A 22213-nucleotide genomic window follows, 5' to 3' on the forward strand; every position below is an offset into this window, starting at 1 on the left:
ATCACTTTCTCTCCTGCTGACAGAATGCAGCTCACAGTAATATTTAGTGTTTTTTTTTTTTTTTTTTTTTAAATCTTGTTTCCCTTCTTGGTTGGCTCAGTTATACACATGTGTTTGTTTTTTAAAGAGAATATGGTCCTGTGTGTAGGAGGAGAAAATTGACTAACAGACCTGGATTTAAAAAAAGTTTCTTGTTTGACTTGTTTAAGCTACAGAGACCATCATTTTGTTTGAATCTGCTGATTTAGTGTTTGAGTGCTTAATGCTATGCACAGACCTGCTGCACTGTGGCAAGCAATGTGAGGGTGAAAGTCGATAGAACAGAATGAAGAGAAAAGGCAGTGAGAAAGTGAGGTATGGTGTCAGTGAGGGCAGCTGGTGGTACAGCCTGCAGCCAGATGAGGCTGAAATCTGAGACTTGCTTAACCACAGAGGCAGTGGAACGGAGGGGGCAGAGAGAAAGAAACACAAGTGGGAGAGCGAGAGAAAGAATGTCCACCTAAGAAGGGGAGCGAAATACGCGAGCTTGAGGCAGGCAAAAATGCAAGAAAGTATACAGACGTGTACATACACTGTCTGTATACTTTCTGTATGTATATTTTCAGGCGCAAATAAAATTTGTCAAGTGTCAGCTGTGTGAGGAGAGAGGGTTATGTGTTTGGGTAGGGAGTTGTCAGGGGAGAGCGGGGAGGGTGTGAGCGAGGCTGCTGTTTGGACTGACATTGGATGCCGGCTTAGCTTTGCTCTCTGTCTTTCTCACAAACGCACCCAGCAGCAGCGACACCAACCACACTCTTGGGGACGGAGAGAACTTCGCTCAGTGAGGGAGTGACTTTATTTGGGACACTTTCTTTGTTTCCTTCTCTCGCAAGTCTTATCATCTTAAGAAACCAAAAAAGCAGAGCTTTGTTTTCCTATCAAACTTTTATATTTTTCTTTTCTACCTTCCAACTCAAGTACACTGGACAGGATTTGTTTTTCTATCAAAATCACCCCTGTTTGACTGTGAGAAATGTCTCTTCCCCCCCCCTGCAAACCTACAATTTCACAAGGTGGTTGTTGGATGTATTTGTACCTGTTAGATGCTGCAGTGGTGTAGTGCCAAACAGTTCCTGAAAATTTGGCACCAGGAGAAACAAAGGTGGAACCTGCTAAAGGATAATTATCCAGTGTTGAAGAAACTCTACTGTGAGTTGGCTAAACTGCCTTGCTTTGCTGTCTGTTCCTGTATTGACCGATTAGGGAGAAACAAGGGAGTGGCTGACTGACTACACACCAACAGACTGCTTACAGACTTGATTTTCAAGGTTTTAATTTTAACAGAAAACAAATCTGATGGTTTGTGTCGAAGCATTGCAGTGAAAACATCGGTGACCTGCTTTTTTTTTTTGTTTCGTTTTTTTCATCTCTCTTTCCAGCCTTGGCCACTCTGTTGTGCCATCTCCTCTGAGAACTCATTTTACCAGCTATTAAGGATCAGTTTGCCTCTCTGGACACAGTTCTTTCATTTCAGCTTACCCCAACCCTCATGAACTTGTTCTTCTCAAATGGGTGAGCAGGAGGATGAAACATGATCCTGTGTTTTGTCGTGTGTTTGGGGCAGCAGTAACACTGTGTGGTTTCCATGGAAAAGGCCAGAGAAATATGGCGCAAAGGGAGCGTATAAATGCTTTACCTCTATGTCTGTGGTACAAGTGAAATCGAAGCCAGCTAGTGTATCGCTGCAAGCTCCACCCTGGAACTCCTTGCTCAGACTCTTCTCATGTGTAGCCACAAGGAGTGTGCACAGGACTAAAGGTATTACACTTTAAAACGGTAAAGCACACTAAAAGCCCCCTCTCCTCCCCTCATCATCAGCTCAATGCATTTGTCCGTGTATCTGCAGGGTAAGATGTTGTACAGTAGTGTAAATTCTAGTTGTAGCTTTGTTAGCATCAAGCTGACAAATTGATTGGCCTTTCTGTTGCTCGAGCGTAGCTGGTGAAAGTGTGTTCTGTATGTTGTGACAAAATGTGCTGAATAGTTTCTTTGTGGGTGAATACAGAGGAGCCTTTCAGCAGGCGCCGCATGCGTGCATTGTGAATTACACTGTATAGTGTGTATGAAAACTTGGAGTGGGCCACTTAAGAACAAAGAACGGTATGTTTGTTGAAGCCTAGCTTGTTTTTGGCCTCCCCCTCTACTTGTGGTGTCTTTTTCCCACTTGTATCTCTTTGCATTCTTGTATTCCCCCGAGTGCTTATTTTCCGTATGCTTCAACTTTTCCTGGCTTCAGTGTGCAGCATATCTTAGCTTCTCTTAGTGCCCCCCCCCCCCCCCCCCCCCCTTTTTTTTATTTTTTATTTTTTTTATTGTCCTTCTGTTTTCACATGTACCTGAGGTGCTATGTAGTTGTTTGTTTTGTTTTTTTCCAAGGTATGTGTTTGTTTTGTCTAAAGCAAATGGCTTTAAAAGGCTGCAGATTAACCTAAAGGAAATGTTGTTTTCATGATGCCCACATGGTGATTTCCGTTATATCAGATCTTGTCAATCTGGTATCCATTGTGAAAGTCAGACATGAATTAGGCACTCTAATCTAAAATGGTTGATGAGACTTGGTTCCTTAAGTGTTTTATAAGTAGAAATACAAATCTATCTAAATTGATTGTTCTTTCTTAGCATGGTGAAAGCTTTCGAAGTGTGCTCATCCATTGAACTAACAGTGGCTAGATTTACTAGCAACCATGAGTTTGTTCCCTGTTGTGCACAATGAGATGAGCCCAGGCATATCTGAGAGCAAGAGTCACCGTTTAGTACTGAAGATGAGAGCTACTTCAACAACCTCCAATAAGGACACAGTACTTTGCACCATTTACAAGAAAACTGTCCAGATTAACCTCCTAGGACCTGGCGTCCACATATGTGGACATCGCATTTTGGGTTATTTAGATCAAAATACTCAATTTTGCACTACAAGGACCTGATATCAACTTACGAGGACGTTATACTCCCACTGTTCTATCGAAATTTGAAACAAATATCCTCTCATGTGGCTCTCATTTTTCTTAGAAACAAAAATCAGGTAATTCTTTGTTTTTACATTCATCGGGTCCCAATATGCCCAAATATCATAGAGAAATTTAAAATGCATGCCGTGGAAGAGTTCGGGTCTTAGGAGGTTAAAGGTGTAAACGACAAGTGTTTCTCCACCTTTAGCCAGCACAAATACACTGAAGGTGCAGCCAGACTTTAAAGGACGAGAAGCTAGCAGCCAGTGACTTGAGACCGAAATGTGAACACACGACTCACCCAGCGTGGCAGGAGTACTCACTAGCTGCGCTTCATATGACAAGAATAACAAACAGTGGATGCAAATTACTGATGTGGTTAAGCAGCTGGTTTGAATAGCTTGACCCAACATCTGAGGTACAAACTTTATTTTAGTTTAAAATAACTTCCGGAGCATTCTCAACAGTCACAGAAGTTATTGTTAAACAAATATGTTTTACCTGAAGTATCTAGGAACAATTTCACCTAGGTTACTTTTGTGCTGCGTCACTAGATATAATACTGCTTCTCCTGGCATCTTGTTTCAAAAGATTGCCTCTTCAGTATCCGATCTTTGAGTGATGATGTATGAACCCTGCTTCCGGGTCCAAACTACACTGCATTTATTAAGGCTGGAGTGGGGAAAAAAGTTAGCGTCACTGCTAATGTGTTTATATCATGCTAATATAGCTGTGTAGCTACCACCACGTAGCACATCATTATATACCAGCTAGCCCAACTTCAGTAACCCTACAACCGTCACTGCTGTTTATTTTTCTGTCTTCATTTATGTTGGAAGTGATAGCAGAGCTGTACGTCTTAATTTTTCAGAAACCCCTCAGTCAGAACATGCTATATCATGTTTAGGTGGAAACTAGCAAGCCAACTTCCTGCTTGCTTCTAACTCTGTTAACCTTCATAAACTCTGTTTTCATGGATGCCTGGATGTTAAACCTATTTGTTACACCTGGTAAAGCAGCCACACTGATAATTTTATTAAAGGTGAAAGGATTTAGACAGTTTGTAACTCTCAGTGATGCCGTAGTGTTCATTTGACTTATTTAAAAAGGATTGAAAATGATCTTTTATTTAGTTGCAATTATAACTGGTGCTGCCTGCAAGCTGCAAGTATCAATAAAATGTTGTGACCAGCTTTTTGTCTGGATTATTCTATATTGAAGTAAAATGGGCATGATATTTCTGGCCATATCGACATGATAATTTGAGGCGATATCACCCCCTGAATTACAATGACAAATGTGCACTATATTAAGGGCAGAATGAAATTTTCTCTGGCAGATGGCAGCTGTGTTTTGAAATGTACATATGTGCATAGTTTAGCCCGCATGCAGTCACCTCTGTAGAGGATCACATTATTATGACCCAGACACAATGGCTACATGTCAGAGTTGTAACAGAGGCACTGACTGAACAATAGAGATTGACAGACCACGTGACTTTCACGCATTGCATGCCGGGAACTCGTGGCAAAACAATCAAAGTACCGCATCAAATGCAAGAATTTGCAGCACCGCAAAACGTTCATTCTTCGGTTTCAATAAATTCTTGCTTTTTCTTTGCCCCCCAAAAAGGTATGTACAAAACGAAGGAGAACAATGCCGGTCCGTACAAAGACAGACTTGATGAAAAGTCAAAGAAAAGATACGAGGAAAAAATCAAAGGAGTGAAAGGGTCAGACCCAGCACACAGGGACAAAATACGTTGGTGTGCTGCCCAACTTTCACTACACTCATATTTATAATTATACGGTTCTTGGAGTGAGTGCATACACTCATGAAGTTTAGTAACTTCAGGTCACTGCAACAAGGCCAGGTACAGTTTACCGACGGATGGGTGCAGGACCTTGAAATGCACAGTGTAGAAAGTAAAGACCATCGTACCTATCATAAGTTTACCAGTCTCACAAATCGTCTTCATAAATACACATTCGTTAACAGTTTATTAATAGGACCTTTGAGCTCAACGGTAATTAATTAGTAGTGGAAATCATTTACGCATCACAGAAATGTAGCAGTGACAATAATATTGTATGCTGTAATCGTACTGGGCAATTAGTGATACAAAACAACTGTTTTATCCTGTGAATAAAAGTATATGTGTTTGTCAATGTACCATGGTAAAAACGGAAGCGAAACGCAATATTGTGTCAGGACAATTTACTATTTATGCACAATAAACAAAGGAGCGACAATTTCTGTTCAGCGCCAGACTTGCTTGTAACCTATATCACCAATTATGTTAAGAAAAATGATGCATTAACTACAACAGCAGACTGACCTTTGTGGAAATGCTTGGAGCAGACTAACCTGTGAGCTGGAGTGTTCTGGGACGTTATATTTGGTCTTTGAATGGCTGCAATCCAGGCCATCCGTCGCCTCTTTGTTACTTCGGAAACATGGCTCGAACAATTTCTCTTCAATGACGTAATCCGATAACAACCGATCTCTTTACCCGTCGGCTTAACGTGGCTGTCATGCGACCGGCTATTGCAGTTAATAATACAACAGCTTCTTGCCATTTTTTTTGTGTTTCTTTTTATCGCTGTGTAACTGATTTCAATTGAAAGCCTGCGTGCGCTAGTACCTCTTGCCACGAGTTCCCAGAATTCTTTGCGGTTTTACCTCTGAATGACGTCACATTTTCAATCTCTATACTGGGGACATTGTGGAGTAGGGCAAGACGGCACAGTGTGAATAAATTTTTTTTTTTTTTTTTTTTTAATATATATAAAGTCTCGTGCTAATGTATGGTGCATTAGCAGCACAGTGAGTGGCTTAAATGCCTTGAAAGGCTGGTTGTAGTCCGTGGAAGTGCACTAAATCTGCTGTGCCCCTCCTGATCTCCTATAGCCAGCTGGCACCATTTTAAAAACTAGACTGTCATGATGGAAATCCAGCTTATCGGACTGACTTGAGCATGTTATTAAACATTGTCAGAAATTACAAAGCCAGGCTTCATGTTTAGCTGGTGAAAAATGTGTGTAATTTGGTGTACTTTACTTGATGGTTATTATTCCTGTTATATGGTAGGAACATTGTTACAGTGGGATCGGTCTGAACCAGTATCCCTCTAGCTTTGCTTTTCTAACTTGTGTTTGTTTACTTTGCTCCCTTTTCTTTTTCAGAGGTCCCCACATTTCAAGAGGAGACGAAAGCCTTATTTGGAAATCTTATGGACGAAGGTGTGTATTTTAGTTTTTTCCCCCTGTTCATCTACAGTTATAGTGCTTATACCAGTGTTTCCAGCAGGCTTTTTAACCGTATCTGTCCTCATTCCTTTTGTAGTCCTAGCTACGGGGTGAGTTGTTTCCTGTTTTGGGAATTTGGTGCTCTTAATTTACTTCACTTGGACAGCACCTAACACACTGTAATTGTCTAATGTAACACATGGAGGGGTATGCAAGATGACTTTTATTTCACCTTTTTGTCAAACGTGCATACACTACTGTGTGATCGCCTGTTTTCTAAACAGAACATTGCATAGCTTTTCCCGTTTTGTGCTTCTCCTGAACACAGCAGGCTGTGTGCACAGTCATTGTTTGTCTGTTCTTTCTGTCATCCTCCTGTCCACCCTCTCGACACAGTGCAGTATCTCTCTCTGTCTGGTTAGCTGACTCACTGTTCCTGTCTCTTCAGTCTCTTTGCGCACATGATTTTTACCTTCTTCGCACACCTTTTGCTGCACCCTTCTCGGTAATGTATAATTTTGCTATAAAGGAGAAGAGTCGTCCTGAATTACTCAACAGTATCAACAGTGTGTTTAGATCATTTTTTTTTTTTTTTTTCTCCCTTGGTTGGGGGGGGGTGATAAAGTAAATTCAGGCTGCAGAAGTCATTTCTAAACCACCTACTAACAACAAAAGGTTGCTGCTTGTCTATTCTTTTCCTTTTTCTTGGGAGCAGCACCCCCTTGGCCTCTCATGTGTCAGCTAAACAAGTGATGCTATGTTTATCCCTACACACTCCATTTAGCTCTGCATGTCGCAGCTTGTTATAGCCTTATATGCCGCAAACTACTTATTGTTTCATCATATGTAATGTTCAAGCCAGGAAACTACAAAGGAGAATAATTCGGTATCCTTTAGTCTGGTTTGTTGGTGGCATTTTGTGCTAAAATTCCAGCTGTTGTTAATAGTAATCTCTATAATATTATCACTATCAACACACTGTGTGTGTGTGTGTGTGTGTGTGTGTGTGTGTGGCAGCGCTGCTTCTCAGCTGCTAGACTACAAAACCCTTCTCCCCCTTTCATGGCCCCTTGGTTGAGGTCCAGTGATGATCTATTTCAGTAAATTATGTTGAGCCATACATTAGTTCTGTTCAGTAATGCAGCCAGTATTCTTCAATAAGATGGTGCTGCAGTGTACTCTCGTGTGACAGAAGCACTAATCAGCCACGCCTTAAGCACACAGACATCCTTTCACAGAAACACAGTTGGTAGCTGACCTCCACATTTACCAAAGTAGTAAGTTCATGGTTGTCCTTTTTTCCCTTTCCCCACTCTCACATGAACGCATGAGGTGCATGGCACAGTTGTCGGATTGAACAGAACAGATTCTACATTGTCATGATCATGTTAAGACTACATTCATATGGCTCTGTTTTATTTCGGTGTGTTTTTGTGGACACCAATTATTGACAAGTACACAAGTTTTATAAAGGTCTCAATAGATCTACAACAAATGACTCTGCAGTTATGAAGAAACTATTGTCTTCAAGCATAAGCGCTAAGCTGGTGATGCTAACACATGCTAGATATTTCAGTCTTGCCTTTGCAGAAAGTCCTGAGCTAATTTGGTCTCACTGTTCCTGGTGCTGATGCTAGCTAGCAAAGACGTTCTATTAATAGCTGCTAAGGCAGTATCTCCATCGCAGCAGATGTGTTTACAGACAGACAGGCAGGCAGGCACAGGGAGCACTAGCTAATACAGCCTCTGATTAGATCCAGTTTTTATGTATTTATGTTTTATTTATTTATTTTTTTTTAACCTCAGCACATGGCATGAGTGTGTGCATGTGAGCATGCAGACAAGATTTACCCTAGCAGGTAAGGCAGTGCTGCCTACTGGTAGCACTGCCAGCTACTAAGCTAGACATAAGAGGGATGCTTACACAAGTAATGATGGCGTAGATAAAAGCATCACATTTGACACTCGTGGCTACAGGTTTACGCTATTATCTGGCGAATGACTCCGCTGTCAGCAGGAAATGAAGTCATTATTACTGCTAAAACATGGGTTTTTAGTGCTGTTTGCGTGTTTTTCAGCAAAATTGTGTAAAAAGCTGAAATTTGTGACACTTTCTGGAGAGCTGGAGCTTGTGCAAAGAGAGCGTATTCAAACTTATGTGGCTCTAAAATGGCACAGTACAGCGGCGGCCTTAGTGGAGGATGGTCTCAAAGTGACCGTCTTATTTATTTGGTTTTTCTAAAGGTCTTCAAAAATTGCTGGTTATTGCTAGTTCTTTGAATCACCATCAAAGGGAAAGAGGAAGTGCTTCCCTTCTGTAAAAACAAGGACCCAAATGTTTTATCAAACATCATAATTTACTTGCTAAATGGAGGTAAGTTGCCCGGGAAGACCTCAGAAGACCACCCATGAGGGCCTCTGACTCAGCTACAGCAGCAGCTGAGTATGTTTTCTTCTACTCATTTTGAAATTGTTAAATTTGTGCTAAGTTAGGTGAATTGAGCAGTCACGACCAAAGCTTTGGCAGCAGTTTGCTGGTGGTGTTAATTTCCCAGCTGTTTCGTCTGTCTACATATCACTGTGGTGTCTCATTGGCCGATTCTAGTCTTGTCTTCACCTCCCACACATACAGTCCCTTCTCCATATTATTCCTGTGTGCCGGCCCTCCCTGTGCTGCCTCTGTCTGTAGGTAGGTAGGGCTATAAAAAGGAGCAGAGTAGATGATGTAGTCCACCCAAATTACTGTACTGACCTGAAAAATGTGACCTGAGAAATATTCTTCTTATCCTTTTTTTTTTTTTTCTTTTTTTTTCTTTTCCTTTTCTTCTTCCCCCCTCTGCACACTCTTGTTCTTCTTGCATCCTCATTGCGGTGTCACCCCATCAGTCTATCGTCACACCACCTTCCTTTTTTTTTTTTTTTTTTAAACCACCTCCTTCCTGACTCAAATGGTTATGTCTGATTCATTCAGATGGAAACGTGTTTCCACCAATGGGGAAAAATATCCCTGACACTAGCTCACTCAAAATCGTGTAGTGGACAGCATCAGTCAGCTTTCAGTGTATAGTAAACACGAACAAAGTGCTATTCATGTTGGCGAGTAACGCAAGGATTTCATCATTTCTTAAACCACATTGAAAGTACTCAGCACTTTGCATATTCATGCCTGCCAGCTGTAGCACTGGCAGCTGATGCCATCCACCTCCTGCTTCCGAGTAACAAAGCAATGACGTACCTTTGAAAAAGGCTTCCTGATTTTTCTCAAAATTTTGACTTATGCTTCTCAAAACTTCCAGTTAATAACTCAAAGTTTAGGATTATGGATGCAATCATTTTTTATTTTATTTTTTTCCCCTTTTCCAGTTGCGTAAATTAGCCTCCGTGCATTCTCCTCTTCCTCAACACAATTGTTTTCCTGCCAGTCACATTTGGCTGCCACCTCTCTCCTTTGCCTCACAGGCCATCTCATCCTTATCCACAAACCTGTTACAAAGGCAACTACACAGCACGATGGGAAACATCAGTGCCACACACCACATCGGAGTTCACTTTACTGTCTGGTTGTTATTTAATTAAAGTGACAGAAAATCTGCGTAGCTGACTCGTTGCAGTGATGACAGTGTTTTACACCAGTGACAGAATACTGAAGAATACTCTTCCTGCACTGTAGGCTTTTTTAAAGCATGGTAGAAACCATAAGATTTGGTTTTCACAGAAAGATGAATTTATTACCCCTTAAGAATCCATCCACTCTAAATATAATCAAAAAGCTTGCATTGGTCATACAAATAAGGAAGTGTGGTAGAATGACGAGTCTCCTGAGATTGCTCCAAGTGGGTTATCATGATTTCAGTGAGGAAATGAAGCTCTCTGGTATTGGCACGGTTTGTGTGCTACAGACTGTTTAACTATGAAGTGTTTGTAATTCTGGAGATTAAACATTAAGTGTATGGCGAGTGTAATAAGTGCTGGATTGGGCCTAGCTGTGAGAGAAAGGATTAGCCCAACATGTAGCCGCACATCATCATGCAAGCTGCAACGGGAGGAAAGAAGCTGAGTTTCCTCTTGATTTTTTTTTTTTTTTTTTTTTTTTTTTTTTTTTTAAATTATTATTATTATTATTATTATTATTATTATTATTATTTTTGGTGTCGCTAACCGGACAAGATTTCCTATTCTGTTCACAGATGTTTGTTTATAAACACGGATAGATAATGTGACCATATAAAACAACTACATCACCATCGGGCTATAGCCAGAGGTTTGCATTCCAGTATCCTTTTGATTTCCACACAGCTTTACTTTTGTGCAACCAGACCGTACAAACATGATTCAGGTCAGTAGAAAACTAGGGCTGTGCGATATGACCAAAATCTCATATCCCGATATGAGAATTCTATCGTCCCGATAACGATATAAATCACAAAAACTTAACATTTTCTGTAAATTCTGTGAATCTCGGGCAGCTTGTCTTGCGGGAAGTGTTTCCAGCTGCGCGTCATGTAGCTGGAGTCGAGCGTTTTAACCGATGCATGAAACGATACATCTTTAGACATAAGTTGTAAAGGGCGCCGTTTTCTTTGTGAGTATTTATTACACGGCGTGCTGCTGGGAAAAGCCTGTTCTAACGTTTGAGTCTAAGGTTTATTTTTTAGCACCTGGCGACTCCTTTTTTTTTTTTTTTTTTTTTTTTTTTTTTTTAAATTCTCATCCGTAAATAATCTGCTCTTTCATGTGATTCAGTTTATTTTGAAAAGTCTCAACAGGATCTTGAGCTTTATTGTGAAAGGTTTATGTGGAACATAAACAAGCGGACAAGCGATGCTGTTACTGTTGTTGTTGCTAAGCACAACGCATAAAAACAGGCGCTTGTCCATCTGTAGTGTGGTTATATAAAATATAAGAGAAAGAGAACTTTAATAAATGAATATAGCCACTACAGTGACCACCAAAACGATGAAAAAATATTGCCGTAAACAGTTTACAGTGGGGCAAAAAAGTATTTAGTCAGCCACCGATTGTGCAAGTTCCCCCACTTAAAATGATGACAGAGGTCAGTAATTTGCACCAGAGGTACACTTCAACTGTGAGAGACAGAATGTGAAAAAGAAATCCATGAATCCACATGGTAGGATTTGTAAAGAATTTATTCGGAAATCAGGGTGGAAAATAAGTATTTGGTCAATAACAAAAATACAACTCAATACTTTGTAACATAACCTTTGTTGGCAATAACAGAGGTCAAACGTTTACTATAGGTCTTTACCAGGTTTGCACACACAGTAGCTGGTATTTTGGCCCATTCCTCCATGCAGATCTTCCCGAGAGCAGTGATGTTTTGGGGCTGTCGCCGAGCAACATGGACTTTCAACTCCCGCCACAGATTTTCTATGGGGTTGAGGTCTGGAGACTGGCTAGGCCACTCCAGGACTTTCAAATGCTTCTTACGGAGCCACTCCTTTGTTGCCCGGGCAGTGTGTTTTGGATCATTGTCATGTTGGAAGACCCAGCCTCGTTTCATCTTCAAAGTTCTCACTGATGGAAGGAGGTTTTGGCTCAAAATCTCACGATACATGGCCCCATTCATTCTGTCCTTAACACGGATCAGTCGTCCTGTCCCCTTGGCAGAAAAACAGCCCCATAGCATGATGTTTCCACCCCCATGCTTCACAGTAGGTATGGTGTTCTTGGGATGCAACTCAGTATTCTTCTTCCTCCAAACACGACGAGTTGAGTTTATACCAAAAAGTTCTACTTTGGTTTCATCTGACCACATGACATTCTCCCAATCCTCTGCTGTATCATCCATGTGCTCTCTGGCAAACTTCAGACGGGCCTGGACATGCACTGGCTTCAGCAGCGGAACACGTCTGGCACTGCGGGATTTGATTCCCTGCCGTTGTAGTGTGTTACTGATGGTGACCTTTGTTACTTTGGTCCCAGCTCTCTGCAGGTCATTCACCAGGTCCCCCCGTGTGGTTCTGGGATCTTTGCTCACCGTTCTCATGATCATTTTGACCCCACGGGATGAGATCTTGCGTGGAGCCCCAGATCGAGGGAGATTATCAGTGGTCTTGTATGTCTTCCATTTTCTGATGATTGCTCCCACAGTTGATTTTTTTTTTCACACCAAGCTGCTTGCCTATTGTAGATTCACTCTTCCCAGTCTGGTGCAGGTCTACAATACTTTTCCTGGTGTCCTTCGAAAGCTCTTTGGTCTTGGCCATGGCGGAGTTTGGAGTCTGACTGTTTGAGGCTGTGGACAGGTGTCTTTTATACAGATGAGTTCAAACAGGTGCCATTCATACAGGTAACGAGTGGGGGACAGAAAAGCTTCTTACAGAAGACGTTACAGGTCTGTGAGAGCCAGAGATTTTCCTTGTTTGAGGTGACCAAATACTTATTTTCCACCCTGATTTACGAATAAATACTTTACAAATCCTACCATGTGAATTCATGGATTTTTTTTTTTTTTCACATTCTGTCTCTCACAGTTGAAGTGTACCTCTGGTGCAAATTACTGACCTCTGTCATCATTTTAAGTGGGGGAACTTGCACAATCGGTGGCTGACTAAATACTTTTTTTGCCCCACTGTATTTTGCGATACCAGGAAACAAACGATGGCGTAAAATGAAACGATAGACGTTTTTATATCGTCATCTGATATATATCGTTATATCGAACAGCCCTAAGTAGAACAGTCTAACGCTGGACTGGACACAAACGGGAATCAATCCATTGCCAAAAGATGATTGATATTCATACGCGCTGTACATATAAATATTATTCATTTATTATATAAATTGTATAGTAATGCATTTCAATTCTCAAACTATACACATTAGATCAAATCCTCTTATGAACATGCATATCATAAAGTATTGATTAACATTAAAGGTCTGCCTGGTGTAGAGGACTGAGTGATGGCTAGAAGGCGCCAGTAGGAGTAACACAGCATATTTAGTATGTTGTCTAAGACCCCACAGCTGCTGATACAGACCTAACGGAGACGCTCGGTCTGAGCGATGACTTTACTTCTACATGCACTACATGAACTTTCAGCGCAGTTTTTGTCTTTAATCCATATGAATGAAAAGTTTGTTAGGCAAAGCTACAAAAATAATGATTCAGTTGGTGCAGAGGAGCAGCTTGGGGAATGCATTTAATTTCTCCTGTGTAGTTTATGGGCTGTATTCACATAATATATCTGTCATTCTGTTGTGTGACAGCAGGAAATGAAATTGTATACATGAGAAAAGATTTGTGAATTTGGCTGTAGTTGTGAAGGAAATTGATGTAAATTGCTAACAGAGACAGCTGAACTGCACTAAAGCACATGAAGCCAAATGAACATGGAGATTTCTGTGGCTGTCTGTTTGATGAAAATGCTTAATGCCTGCGCAATTTGTGGTCTTGCTTCGGCATTTAATTTTTCCTTATAGCTCTGACCTGTGTATGAACAGTTGGAGCTAACACTTTAGCTGCATCAGTCCTGCTAGGACACAACAGCATGGGCATCATCAGCTGAAGTATTTAACAGGTCTTCTGTGACAATTAGACATCACACGTCCCTTTTTGATATTTTACCAGTCATTAGGTTTGTCATGAAGCCCACCACACACACAAAAAGAATCAGATGCCCTTCCTGATTTATCCCTCCCAGAGATTTGACTCCTCCCAGTGTTGAGTCTATGAATATTTCAGGTGATGTGTGAATGTGTAAACTGTACACTATGGCGCTAAAGCAAAACCAAAAACTATACCTTGAATAACAGGAAAGTAAACGTCTTAATTTGGGAACAATGTTAGCAGCTTGACTCAACAGTCAACATATATGCTGTGGTGTATATAACAGTCATATAGCATGTTGATACCTTTCCAGTAAAAGAAAGTGTTAAAGGGGGGAAAATTGCTTTAATTTTGTAGGGGTGCAGCGATACACAAAATTCACGGTTCAGTTCGATACTTTGGTGTCACGGTTCGATCTTTTTTTTCGATACCAAAAATGTTCATGCTTTTTTTAATTTGTCATTTATTAAAATTATAAATGTATATTTTAACTCAAAAGTACAGTTTTTAAATTTAATGTTGCTGAAACAACAAAGTAATTAAAAAAAAAAAAAAAAAAAAAAAGAATCTATCTGATGGAGAAATCCCTCATCTTTGGAAAAGAGAGTTTATTACAGAGAAATGGCTCTTTCAAAATAAAAGCTATACTATACGCTTCTTCTGGGCTATATTCTCAGCAGCATATTAAACATATCAGGTCCCCATAAGGAGAATCCTGTGCTAACGGCTGTCTAAATGACTCGGGTAAAGTTTGTAGCATGCGTGCTTGTTGTTTTTGTCTGCTTCCACTTGTCTTTGCGCTAGGATGCTGTCGGAGTAAATGTGCAGTCATATTCGTTGTGTTCCCACTAGTGCTGTCAGCGTTAATCTGAAATGACGTTAACGCCACAACATGGCAAATCTGTTAACGAGCTACCGCGGATCGCCCCGTGCGTGGGGCTGGACGGCCAACACGTTAACGAGCAAACTGTGCTAACGCACTAGCTCCCACCCATGTAATTGAGCATTGGTGGCACATCCGACATACTGTTTTACTTTAGTCCATGACGCGTGCTTACCTTCAGGGTCATACGTCACATGAAGACCAAAATAGTTCCAAACACCAGATCTGAATGAGGGTGGGGGAGGTTCAATTTGCCATGTTGCAACGAGCTTAGCTTCTGTCTCGCTAGCTTGCCCTGCGCTGAGTGAATCTGCGTTCGACTACTCCACCTAGGCTGCACTGTCGAGCGCAGATCCACTGAGCGCTCAACACAGACAGCATCGTCAGAAGGAAAGTTGATAAAATAAATTAAAAATTTTGTATTGTTCGGTACATATGCGTACCGAACCGAAAGCACTGTATCGAACGGTTCAATATTGATACGAGTATCGTTGCACCCCTATAATTTTGGTATATTTTCATTTGCATGTTTTTAAACAAATTGCATGCTCTGCAACCAGCATCAACATCGTGATGTTTGTCCTTCATGTCCGTTGTCTTGTCTGTTTCTTCCACCTTCTCAGTGACCTGTTTTGACTCCAATGTAGAGTAAGAGCTGCCAACAAAGGGAGGGCTAGACAATTAGTCATACTTATCTTTTAACTAAGGCTTGGTAATGGTATGGTAAAATATGATCTGCTTATGGCTTTATCATAACCATCCTCCTCTCTTGTCAGAAATGAGTCGCCAGACTGCCACCGCGCTGCCCACAGGAACATCTAAGTGCCCTCCCTCTCAGCGTGTGCCCACCCTTTCAGGCACCACAGCCTCCAACAGTGACCTGGCGAGCCTGTTTGAGTGTCCTGTCTGCTTCGACTATGTCCTCCCCCCAATCCTCCAGTGCCAGTCCGGACACCTGGTGTGTACAGTCGAGCCTGTAACTGAACCTGAACTGTTTGTTGTTGTTGTTGTTGTTGTTGTTGTTGCTAGTAAAATTTCTTGCAGAAGCATAATTGTGAAGATTAACATTTTAGTAAACTTGTCATGAACATACTTTATTGTTTTTTTTTTTTTAATTTATTTTATTTTTCTTCTTCCCAAGGTGTGCTCCAACTGCCGGCCTAAGCTCACTTGTTGCCCCACCTGCCGAGGTCCCCTGGGTTCCATCAGGAACCTGGCCATGGAGAAGGTGGCCAACTCTGTCCTTTTCCCCTGCAAGTATGCCTCATCAGGCTGCGAAGTCACCTTGCCTCATACCGACAAGACCGAGCACGAAGAGCTTTGCGAGTTTCGGCCGTATTCCTGCCCCTGCCCCGGCGCCTCTTGCAAGTGGCAGGGATCATTGGATGCAGTCATGCCTCACCTGATGCACCAGCACAAGTCCATCACCACACTGCAGGTTAGAAGTTGCTCAGCTCCTCAGTTTCTTCCACAAAGCATGCTCCTAAAGGTGTGTGCCATTTTTACTAAGTGAGGATGAGACACTTTGAAGACTATCTGAATTGATGCTATTTAAACATGGATCGTGCAGGGTTTGCAATTAAGTTTGACTTAGGAATAAACTCTTAGAAATAAACTAGAAATAAGTCTGAATAAACAGTGTAGAGTTTGTTCAAATGAAGTGGAAACATGGAAAACATTTCATACTCCATCCCACTAAGCTGATGGGGAATTTTGAGTGTGCCCTCTACTGGACAACAAAGGAAACAACATACTGTGTAAATGTGTGTTAATTTACAAATGAGTTGTTATAGCCTGCAGAATTTGTTCATTTTAATATAATGATTACTTTTAAATTGAAGGAACACTCCAATAGTTTACACCACCGCTAGGTGGGCGGAGCTTCTCTGGCAACAGGTGAGCTTTTGTGCTCACAGCTGAAGCTGCCTGAGATCACCACATAAGGAAATCTTCTCTCACTGATGTCATGCAAAGCCTGAGCGGCTTGTACATATAGTTGTATGATCTGTTCTGAAACCATGGAGGATCTTTGCCCCTACAACGAGAACATCCATGATGGTGGTTATCTTATCTGGCAACACTGACGTATTAAAGTTGGCATGCTACTGCAGCCAGCAGTACTACAGTACTGCTCTTTTTTGTTGAAAGTGGTTTAGCCTTTTAATTTGTGGGATGACTTTTGGTGTGATTGTCTTAGAAATTTGTTTTTAAAGCCGTAAGGTTGGACTGCAAGACAACACTAATGACTACTCAGTGGCTCATATCTTACTTGGTCTTGAGAATTTTAGATGGTTTGATGTTAACAATGAGTCGACGTGTCCATTGTGCAAAAGGTAGGGGTCGCATGTGCTCAAACAACTGATGGAGACTTGTCTCTGCTTGTTCTTTACTGTTATGCTAAAAGTCAGCCTGCAACAAGACAGCCGGATGACAAGTGCAAATCACAACCCCTTTCAAAAAGACAAGTGCGTAAGTCATTATGTCAACTTTAATGTGTTTCTCAGTCTCCCGAGTCCAAAAGGCGCGGTCTGGCACACCTTTGAACTTTCCAGTGGTCGAGGTCTCATAACGGTGTGGTTGGTATCATGAGCATACTCCTTGTCAAATAATTGCCAGATTATTCCAGAAAATTGCGTTTAACATGAGAACAACAAACAGCTTGTTCCTTTTGCAGCTTGTTTTATAACATGTATTTATTTTTGAGATCATGATGATGTAAAAGATCTTTATGTGAGCAGCGTTGGGTGTTAACTTCAGGCTGACTACTAAAGATGATTAACCCTGTTTGTGTCTCCGTCCAGGGGGAGGACATAGTGTTCCTGGCCACAGATATCAACCTGCCTGGTGCGGTGGACTGGGTAATGATGCAGTCGTGCTTCGGCTTCCACTTCATGCTTGTGCTGGAGAAGCAGGAGAAGTACGACGGACACCAGCAGTTCTTTGCCATCGTGCAGCTCATTGGGACTCGCAAGCAGGCCGAGAACTTCGCCTACCGACTGGAGCTCAACGGGCACCGGCGTCGTCTGACCTGGGAGGCCACGCCACGCTCCATCCACGAGGGCATCGCCACAGCTATCATGAACAGCGACTGCCTGGTGTTCGACACATCCATCGCACAACTGTTTGCTGAGAACGGCAACCTGGGAATCAACGTCACCATCTCCATGTGCTAAAAACTTTGAAGAGAAGAGGATTTAAAAAAAAAAAAAAACAACAACAACAAGTTACATATTGTTAGGGGGCATTTTTTTTCTTTGTTTTCTTTTTTTTCTTTTTTTATTAGAGGGGAGACCTCACAGTGCCCCACCCCTCTCTGCCTCACTCCTTCAGACATGGATTTGGACTGTCTAATTAGGCAGCCATGGAGGCCTGGGGGGGGAAAATGGATGGCTGAATGTTTGGATGGATGAGTGGAGGAAATGAAACAAAATAGCATAACTGTGTAGTGACGGCTATAGACTTGGAAACACATTACGTGAGACCCACGCGGGGCCTCGCCCTCTGTTCGTCATAAACGCGGACACAAACTGTCAAACTCTCTTCCTGGCCACGTGTCCCATGTCTTAGAGTGATTTCTCACAACTCATTCTCATCGCACTGTCTCTCTCACTCACACACACACACACACACACACACACACACACACACTTACTTACTTCAGACACTACGGCTCTTCCCGAGCGGAACGTGGAAGGGGCTCCGGTCCCTGACTTGAAGGATCAAGCTATAGTTCAAAACGGACTCCTGGTCAGTGCTGGAGTGCTTGCAAGACAGCTAGCACTTCCTGTTTGTAATCCACCTCAATACCCCTCAAGTCCCCCCACACTTTCCCTTACTCGGACTGGAACGGTTCCCATGCTCCCCACCCTCGCAGGGCTATGGCTGTGGCTGCTATTGACTATTTCAAACTGGAACCCTGAGTCCCTAAAAATCTTTATCTAAAATGTATCTTCACCTGTGACTGGGGATCATCACTCACAGACATGAATGGCTGTAGCACCCCAATCCCCAAGTAACGTCCAGGAAAAGAAGCTTGGATCTGTGTAAAGGGTCCCGGGATTACTACAGCTGCGCGAGCTCGTTTTGCTTTCTTCTGCTCCACACCGGTTCCTCCCCCCAAAGCTAAAGATTGCGCATCGGATGCTTGTTATTAAATTGTTGACTGTCATCATCAATTATTAAACTTTGCTGTCATACTGGTTGGATGTAAGAAGGCCCTCAGCTACGTCAGCCCTGGAGTTTTATTTTCAAAGTGGACACATCAACGGCTTTCTGACATGCCAAACGCACATTGCTCTTCGCATTACAGGCTCTGTGTGCAGGTGTAATAAATTGACCTAGGAACAAAGGGGTCCTTTTTGTTTTTTAGAACAAGGAGGAAAAAACCTAAACACTGCATTTCAGTTGGAAGAATTATTATTTCTCAAGTCTATTTCTTTGGAACTATTAGTGGTTTTTTTTTTTTTTTTTTGTTTTGTTTTTTTGTTTTTTTGTGTGTGCGCGCGTGTGCACTGTCTTTGCTGAAAACCTGCTCATTTTCTCACGTCTCTTTCGTTTGTGCTCTGCCTCGTTTCTCTGTCTGCCCGTGTCTGCCTCACCGATTGACTGATCACCCAACAAGGAATGAGGGACAGTTTCTACCGTTACAATGTTGCTATTGTTATTATTACATGGAGATTATGACAATTATCGGTTTTTGTATTGAATTTTAAAAACAAACATTAAAAGGCAATTGTAAAAGTTGTGGCTAAACTTCAGTGTTTGTAGTTTAAAGAAAAAAAAAAAAAACAAGTTGTCATTCTATTGAAGGTTTCTTTTCTTCCAGAGTTGGGTTGCTTTATTTTATTTCCTCTTCATTTATTTGTCCCGCTGTCCTCTCATTTGTGTGGTAAATCTTCCCCCTCGAGCCCTTTTGTTTTGTTTTTTTTGTTCAAGGATTGAGGGAGTTCAAGCCAATCATCTCTCCATTTCTCCTCATGTGGAGTCTCAGTAATGTTGCTGCTCTCCCTGAAGTCCTCCACTTCTGTTTTAATTTGTCATTAAATAAATCTATCTTTTTCATACTCTGCGCTTTTTCTTCATTTTTTTTTTTTTTTTTTTTTTTTTTTTTTTTTTTCTTTCTCTGAGGCTTTTGGATTCAACACTATAACTGTAAAACTGACAGTACCTCAGTTTTTGACAAGCAAAGAAATTAATGTAAGGAACTCTACATCTAACATATCCAGTTCAGTGGATGCTCCTCCTGTTTGACTTTTTTTTTTTTTTTTTTTTTTTTAATTAGATTGGTCTTCCTGTTGTAAACCTTCATTTCAGCATTTTGGAAGCTTTTGTTTTCTTTCCCAGTTTTCCAGGTTGTTGTTGAGCTTAAGATTTGTGAAGGGTGTTCAGGTAAAAATATTTCAATATCAGCATGAAGCAATGAGCCAAGTTTAAAAGACAAAACATTTAAAACAAAATTGGAATTATGATTAGGAGAAGATCAAACACTAAAACATGATGGGGGTAGGTGTAGTACTTTTTTCTTTTTTTTTTTTTTTTTTTTTAAAGATTGTGGCCATCGTGAAATGGAAGAAAATTCATTGTAAAAGCTGATCTTCCCGACAGTCGGTTCATTTAAAAACTTTTCAGATCTACAGGGAACAGTTTTACATGAACAACATAAAATACAATGTCTGTTTCAGGTCTGTTGTCATTACAGGTGTCTCATAACTGTTAGGAGTGGTCATAGAGCAGGAAGAAATGCAGGTAAGATCCTTGGCAGCACATTGTTTAGCTAGGTCGCCCCCACGATGCTAAATCGTGAAACAAAAAGATCTACTGGAGAGAGAGACGGCCAATTGGCATGAAAGCCCTCCAAGCCACGTCTGCACCCCAGGCAGGCATCACTGTTCCCCTGGGAGTAAACCAGCTGTGACAGATGTTAGCCAGAAAAGTAGGGAAATACAAAGCTTACAGCAAACACTGAGACCTGCTGCCCGACACTGACTGAAGCTTTGTGCCAGACAGTGGAGGCAATGGAAGATCATGACAGTGGGCTTAGGGTAACATGTTTAACATTTAACATATGCACTGATGTGATTTATAATTCAATGAAAGATCTTCAAACACAATGCCATTTAATGGAGAAAAAATCTGTTGCCACTCAGATATTTAAACATCGGAGTGGTGGAATTTAAAAAAAAAAAAAAAAAAAAGGTTCTAGTACAGCCCTGTGATACTGCCCTTAATGCATCTGGTGGCCTCCTCCTTAGTTTCTCATTGTTAAGTGGGTTTGTGGATGTAGGGCAGCCTTTGAGGTCAGACAGGTAGGTCAGTAAGAAACAGGAATAGTTCTGTGCAGCTGCAGGAGTACAAGCTGTTGGTACAATGGATGCTGTCAAGTAGCACAGAAGACTGTAGGAGTAGGATGGTCTGATGCAGGTCTGGGAGGGAACACCAGCCTGCATCTCATCAGGAGCATGCCCAGAAGCACACGCTCACACTTAAGGGCAACTCAGTATCTTGACAGACTGGAGAAGCTGGGGAGCGCATCACTGATTTTCCAATTGGCGGACGACCCACTACATCTCCTGAGCCAGAAAATGATACAAGGAATAGGGTTGTGACTTGACGACTCCTAGAGTGAGCAGCCAAAAGAAGAATAATTACACCACCAGCCTGAACCGCTGATACAAGTCAGAATTGGCCTGTTCTCTCTCATCCGTTTCCTGTTCTTAGCTGACAAGAGTGGCCCCCTGTGTGACGTTGTCCTGCTGACTGGATATTTTCTCTTCTTTCGAACGATTCTCAGTGAGACAGGAAAAATATTAAGGTCAGGCGGTCTAGCACCAACAACCATGCCACAAAGCAGCTTAAAATCACAGTTCTTCCCCATTCTGATGCTCAGTTGGAACTTCAGCAGGCCATCCTGACTATACCTAAATGCACTGAATTGCTGCCATATGATTGGCTGAATAGACATGTAGCAAAAATATGGTATTTGTCCCAGTCTTAAAAGCAATAGAATCAGTGCCTCCTCAGAGTGGTTGCTATAGAAAAAGAATAGTTTTTAATTTTATCTTAGTACGTAAATATCATAATTAAAATACATTAAAAGCAACTGAAACAATATTTTCAACCTGGGTTTAGGTTTCGCTCTGTTATCACCCCGAAAGAGATCTCTCAAAAACTTCTCACATTCCTAGTGTGTTTGAGGCGATGAGCCTTCTTGTACAATATTTAAGACATTTAAAGTAAGCAGACATAAGAGTTCATCTTTAATTTAACCCGTGATGAAAAACAAAGCGAGTTTGCCCATTTTTCTATGGAGAATGCTGCATTTTATTCTTCTTCCACATACATAGAACCATATGTGCACTGTAGCCAAAAATGTGCATATTTACAAAAATGAAATCAATATACACAAAAGAATTATAATACAAGAGAAAAGAAATCCTTCAGTAATCCTTACGACAACAACATAGCAAGTACAAACAAAAGTTATTTTTGACACCTTGTGAAGTTTTTGTGCAGAGATTCTTTTCTC

At 41.4% G+C, this 22213-nt stretch overlaps 1 protein-coding gene across 4 annotated transcripts in view; it reads left to right on the forward strand.

The window, feature by feature from the left end:
- siah1 (siah E3 ubiquitin protein ligase 1) overlaps positions 1-19751 on the forward strand; it is a 32106-nt gene extending 12355 nt beyond the window's left edge. The window contains exons 2-6 of one of the 4 annotated variants that reach the window (XM_040002225.1): positions 6173-6229; positions 6333-6345; positions 15465-15646; positions 15830-16126; positions 17490-19751. In XM_040002225.1, the coding sequence (XP_039858159.1) occupies positions 15467-15646; positions 15830-16126; positions 17490-17861 (849 nt within the window). In that variant the 5' untranslated portion in view covers positions 6173-6229; positions 6333-6345; positions 15465-15466 and the 3' untranslated portion in view covers positions 17862-19751. Of the gene's footprint in view, positions 1-6172; positions 6346-15137; positions 15647-15829; positions 16127-17489 lie in introns of those variants that run through there. The other 3 variants (XM_040002226.1, XM_040002224.1, XM_040002223.1) reach the window with 3 other exon arrangements.
- Positions 19752-22213: the final 2462 nt, after the last annotated feature.

This window comes from Simochromis diagramma, unplaced genomic scaffold (assembly GCF_900408965.1).
Source record: "Simochromis diagramma unplaced genomic scaffold, fSimDia1.1 OVJJ01000431.1, whole genome shotgun sequence".
Classification (NCBI taxonomy): Eukaryota; Metazoa; Chordata; class Actinopteri; order Cichliformes; family Cichlidae; genus Simochromis; species Simochromis diagramma.